Raw genomic sequence first — 6,384 nt, forward strand, 5'->3', positions numbered from 1 at the left:
AATATAGCGTGATAACAACCTAAGCACAGCCAATGGTATCTCCTGACTCACAAATATACAAGTTCTCCGTGTTTTATGATGGGTTTGGCTGACACGACAAGGCCACATAGGGTCGAGTTTTGACAGTTATAGGTCTTTATAGTGATTTGTAGGCCAGGAGATTTTTAGTTCAACAAGTTGAATGGTAGTGGTATCCACAAAGATGTCAAGTCTTCATTGTTTTATCATTATCAATTTACTTTTACTGTCCTGTAGAAGCTCATGCTAATTACATGTTTTCTCTCAATTCAATTCAAAAGACCAATAGCTTCAATATCATTCCACACATATTACATTTCTGGAAGTTAAAATATTGTAAGGAGACTCAGAGTTGTGACAAAATGCATATTTGTACAGTTAAACCTATCTATAAAGACCACCACAGGGGCATGAAATGGTATCTATAGCTTTCATATTTGTTCAGTTAAACCTATCTATAAAGACCACCACAGGGTCATGAAATGGTATCTATAGCTTTCATATTTGTTCAGTTAAACCTATCTATAAAGACCACCACAGGGGCATGAAATGGTATCTATAGCTTTCATATTTGTTCAGTTAAACCTATCTATAAAGACCACCACAGGGGCATGAAATGGTATCTATAGCTTTCATATTTGTTCAGTTAAACCTATCTATAAAGACCACCACAGGGGCATGAAATGGTATCTAAAGCTTTCATATTTGTTCAGTTAAACCTATCTATAAAGACCATCACAGGGGCATGAAATGGTATTTATAACCAAGTGGTCTTTATGTGCAGGTTACATTTTGTTGAAATTGACTGACTATTTGGAATTCCAAATATGATCTGATGAAGCAGGTGTATCTGTTTGTATATATAGGTAGTCTTTAAGGCAGGTTTTCTGATTTCTTCGTTAATTTATCCCTTAAAAATAATATTTGTTTTATATTTCTATGTTACAGATCGTAAATTTGTGATCGCCAATGCCCAGGTTGAGACGTGTCCAATTCTCTTCTGTAACGATGGATTTTGTGAACTCACAGGATCTTCTAGAGCGGAGGTCATCCAAAAGTCGTGCATCTGCGATTTCCTTCATGGGCCTCTCACTAGTTCATTCGGGATCTTACAGATCAAGGATGCGCTGCAAGGGTCGGAAGAGAAGCAGGTGGAAATTCTATACTATCGAAAAGACGGTGAGTCTAGGTGGAAATACTCTACTATCGAAAAGATGGTGAGTCTAGGTGGAAATACTATACTATCGAAAAGATGGTGAGTCTAGGTGGAAATTCTATACTATCGAAAAGATGGTGAGTCTAGGTGGAAATTCTATACTATCGAAAAGATGGTGAGTCTAGGTGGAAATTCTATACTATCGAAAAGATGGTGAGTCTAGGTGGAAATACTGTACTATCACAAAGATGGTGAGTCTAGGTGGAAATACTATACTATCGAAAAGATGGTGAGTCTAGGTGGAAATACTGTACTATTACAAAGATGGTGAGTCTAGGTGGAAATACTGTACTATCACAAAGATGGTGAGTCTAGGTGGAAATACTGTACTATCACAAAGATGGTGAGTCTAGGTGGAAATACTGTACTATCACAAAGATGGTGAGTCTAGGTGGAAATTCTATACTATCACAAAGATGGTGAGTCTAGGTGGAAATACTGTACTATCGAAAAGATGGTGAGTCTAGGTGGAAATTCTATACTATCGAAAAGATGGTGAGTCTAGGTGGAAATACTGTACTATCACAAAGATGGTGAGTCTAGGTGGAAATACTGTACTATCACAAAGATGGTGAGTCTAGGTGGAAATACTATACTATCGAAAAGATGGTGAGTCTAGGTGGAAATTCTATACTATCGAAAAACTGTACTATCACGAAGATGGTGAGTCTAGGTGGAAATTCTGTACTATCGAAAAGATGGTGAGTCTAGGTGGAAATACTGTACTATTACGAAGATGGTGAGTCTAGGTGGAAATTCTATACTATCGAAAAGATGGTGAGTTTAGGTGGAAATTCTATACTATCGAAAAGATGGTGAGTCTAGGTGGAAATACTGTACCATTACAAAGATGGTGAGTCTAGGTGGAAATTCTATACTATCGAAGTCAGATTCAAGAAAAAATGTGAATATTATATGAATATAGGTGTTTGAAAGTATTGTTGATGGTTCGCCAGCTGTCAATGAAACGGCCCCCTGATAGTACCATCCATGACTTTGCATTTTGCGCCAAACGTGATGACAAACTGGCTGGTCATCTGAGTCCAGGTATGGTCATCCTAAAACTAAGACATGGAGTTTTACTGTAATTGGATATTTATCAAATCTTAAATGGGGACCAGCAAAATATTTCAGACATTGTTGTCAAGATATTTGAGTTCAAGTTCAAAAATAATTTTCCTACATAATGACTTTAAAAAAATCTAATTTGTCATTCGTCAGTTAATCAAGAATTGCTGATGTACTGGTACTAGTTATCACAAACAATTTATAAAAGTACACATTAACTTTGATCGGTATAACCCGGCCATTAACACTAACTGAATCAAAGTATTAAAACACAGTAGGTTTGCATGGTATATCTACATGTAGGTCTTCAACAAAATTTATTTGACATTCATTGACGTCCTCTAAAGTACTGGATCAATTTTATGAGAGTTGGATACACATTGTGAACATTGATCAAAGACTTATGTACACGGGCAATCTAATTAGTGAGTACTGTGCCAAATGGCGGTCATGTGACTTCATGGTTATAGAAAAAATGAACTCCAAAAAACTCAAGAAAACAGAAATTGAATGTAACTCCAAAACTATACCATTGGAATTCTGAATTTCAGTGGTATGCATTGGAATTTGAAATGCAAATTCAATTTCTTAGACTTTTTAGCTCACCTGGTCCGAAGGGCCGGTGAGCTTATGTCATGGCGCGGCGTCCGTTGTCCGTCCGTCCGTCAACATTTAATTTAAATCGCTACTAGTCATAGAGTTCTGCATGGATTGTGACCATATTTGGCCACAAACATCCTTTGGGGAAGGGAAACAGAACTTGTATAAATTTTGGCTCTGACCCCCCAAGGGCAGGAGGGGTGGGGCCCAATAGGGGTAATAGAGGTCAATCTTATAATTCGCTACTTGTCCTAGTTCTGCATGGATTGTAACCAAATTTGGCCACAAACATCCTTGGGGGAAGGGGAACAGAACTTGTATAAATTTTGGCTCTGACCCCCCGGGGGCAGGAGGGGTGGGGCCCAATAGGGGAAATAGAGGTAAATCCTATAAATCGCTACTTGTCCTAGAGTTCTGCATGGATTGTAACCAAATTTGGCCACAAACATCCTTGGGGGAAGGGGAACAGAACTTGTATAAATTTTGGCTCTGACCCCCCAGGGCAGGAGGGGCGGGGTCCAATAGGGGTAATAGAGGTAAATCCTATAAATCGCTACTTGTCCTAGAGTTCTGCATGGATTGTAACCAAATTTGGCCACCAAGCATCTTGGGGAAGGGGAACAGAACTTGTATAATTTTGGCTCTGACCCCTGGGGGCAGGAGGGGGGGGCCAATAGGGGAATAGAGGTAATCTATAAATCCTAAGTTCTGCATGGATTGAACAAATTTGGCCACAAACATCCTTGGGGGAAGGGGAACAGAACTTGTATAAATTTTGGCTCTGACCCGGGGCAGGGGGGGCCAATGGGGAAAAGAGGTAAATCCTATAAATCGCTACTTGTCCTAGAGTTCTGCATGGATTGTAACAAATTTGGCCACAAACATCTTGGGGGAAGGGGAACAGAACTTGTATAACTTTGGCTCTGACCCCCCGGGCAGGAGGGGCGGGGCCCAATAGGGGAATAGAGGTAAATCCTAGAACTTGTATAAATTTTGGCTCTGACCCCCCCGGGGGCAGGAGGGGCGGGGCCCAATAGGGGTAATAGAGGTAAATCCTATAAATCGCTAGTTGTCCTAGAGTTCTACATGGATTGTAACCAAATTTGGCCACAAACATCCTTGGGGGAAGGGGAACAGAACTTGTATAAATTTTGGCTCTGACATGACTTGACATTACAAACCAGGTGAGCAATACAGGCCCTCTGGGCCTCTTGTTTTATGGGGGGTGGGGGGGTGTGTGGTCCTTTGTGACATTCTGAAGCAGTACCGTTATATATTCAGCGTGTATGATTTGATTCATGCGATGATATCAAACGATTATTGACTTTGCATTCAATCATTTTCATGCCGTCAACAGACATCAAAGTCCTGATGTTTACATAATAATCAATGTCATTAAGCGTGTTTTGTAATCATCATGCATGTTTCGTGATATTTCTCAGACATTAAAATACAAATTGGCTAATGTGCCCTGTAACCCATATAGACCATGTCTGAAAGGCTATCATATTCTGGAAGTTCAAAGTAACAATGGAGACTTTAAAAGCTAAAGGTGAGTTCATCAAGGCGTTTAGGTATAGAATTATAAAACGATAATTAGCGCGTTTGATCAGGTGAGGCTATTAATGTGGCCATGTCGACAACATGTAGGTAACATGCCATGACTGGTTGATGTAGCTGGTAAAACCAGAGATCATAGAACTGTTACATATCAACACTATAGCTTACACAGTCATTCTGATAAATACTTCAATTTCTCATCACAGAAACTTTTTTGTGTTAATGGATTTGGTTTGTTTGAACTAAACTTTCATCAGGTCAGAATGGAGGAAACTTGAGTAAACTAACAGATGTATTGTAGATTTGTCAGGCAGTTCCTTCCCTTTATTTCCACTTTTACTAGAATGAAGATTATGACGCCATTTTAGTGTGTTACCTTTTGGTGTCATCATGCAACCATCCGTAACTAACTCAAAAACTTGGGTTGCATATGTACACTCTCCTGTAATTTAAGGTATGCCAGGTGTCTGGTGTATTTGTAATTAAAGGTATATAGAGTTGTCTGGTATATTTGTAATTATGGGTATATACAGGTGTCTGATGAATTTGTATTTAAAGGGTGTCTGGTGTATATGTATTTAAAGGTATATCTACAGGTGTCTGGTGTATATGTATTTAAAGGTATATATACAGGTGTCTGGTGTATTTGTAATTAAAGGTATATACAGGTGTCTGGTGTATTTGTATTTAAAGGTATATATACAGGTGTCTGGTGTATTTGTATTTAAAGGTATATATACAGGTGTCTGGTGTATTTGTATTTAAAGGTATATATACAGGTGTCTGGTGTATATGTATTTAAAGGTATATATACAGGTGTCTGGTGTATTTGTATATAAAGGTATATATACAGGTGTCTGGTATTTTTGTAATTAAAGGTATATATATAGGTGTCTGGTGTATTTGTAATTAAAGGTATATAAACAGGTGTCTGGTATATTTGTAATTAAAGGTATATATACAGGTGTCTGGTGTATTTGTAATTAGAGGTATATATACAGGTGTCTGGTGTATTTGTATATAAAAGTATATATACAAGTGTCTGGTGTATTTGTATTTAAAGGTATATATACAGGTGTCTGGTGTATTTGTAATTAAAGGTATGGATACAGGTGTCTGGTATTTTTGTAATCAAAGGTATATATACAGGTGTCTGGTGTATTTGTAATTAAAGTTATAAATACAGGTGTCTGGTATATTTGTAATTAAAGGTATATATACAGGTGTCTGGTGTATTTGTAATTGAAGTTATATATACAGGTGTCTGGTGTATTTGTAATTAAAGGTATATACAGGTGTCTGGTGTATTTGTAATTAAAGGTATATACAGGTGTCTGGTGTATATTTGTATTTAAAGGTATATACAGGTGTCTGGTGCATTTGTATTTAAAGGTATATACAGGTGTCTGGTGTATATGTATTTAAAGGTATATATACAGGTATCTGGTATATTTGTATTTGAAGGTGTATACAGGTGTCTGGTGTATTTGTAATTAAAGGTATATATACAGGTGTTTAGTGTATTTGTAATTAAATGTATATACAGGTGTCTGGTGTATTTGTAATTAAAGGTATATACAGGTGTCTGGTGTATTTGTAATTAAAGGTATATATATATACAGGTGTCTGGTGTATATGTAATTAAATGTATATACAGGTGTCTGGTGTATTTGTAATTAAAGGTATATATACAGGTGTCTTGTGTATTTGTAATCAAAGGTATATACAGGTGTCTGGTGTATTTGTAATTAAAGGTATATACAGGTGTCTGGTGTATTTGTAATTAAAGGTGTATACAGGTGTCTGGTGTATTTGTAATTAAAGGTTGTATACAGGTGTCTGGTGTATTTGTAATTAAAGGTATATATACAGGTGTCTGGTGTATTTGTAATTAAAGGTATATACAGGTGTCTGGTGTATTT

General features: G+C 37.3%; 1 protein-coding gene across 5 annotated transcripts in view; it reads left to right on the top strand.

Moving 5' to 3' along the window:
* LOC138314488 (voltage-gated inwardly rectifying potassium channel KCNH6-like) overlaps positions 1 to 6,384 on the top strand; it is a 164,346-nt gene that overhangs the window by 72,412 nt on the left and 85,550 nt on the right. For all 5 annotated transcript variants that reach the window (XM_069254845.1, XM_069254846.1, XM_069254847.1 and 2 more), the window contains exon 2: positions 967 to 1,197. In XM_069254845.1, coding sequence (XP_069110946.1) covers positions 967 to 1,197 — 231 coding nt within the window. The remainder of the gene's footprint in view (positions 1 to 966; positions 1,198 to 6,384) is intronic.

This window comes from Argopecten irradians, chromosome 2, assembly GCF_041381155.1.
Source record: "Argopecten irradians isolate NY chromosome 2, Ai_NY, whole genome shotgun sequence".
In the NCBI taxonomy this organism is placed as follows: domain Eukaryota; kingdom Metazoa; phylum Mollusca; class Bivalvia; order Pectinida; family Pectinidae; genus Argopecten; species Argopecten irradians.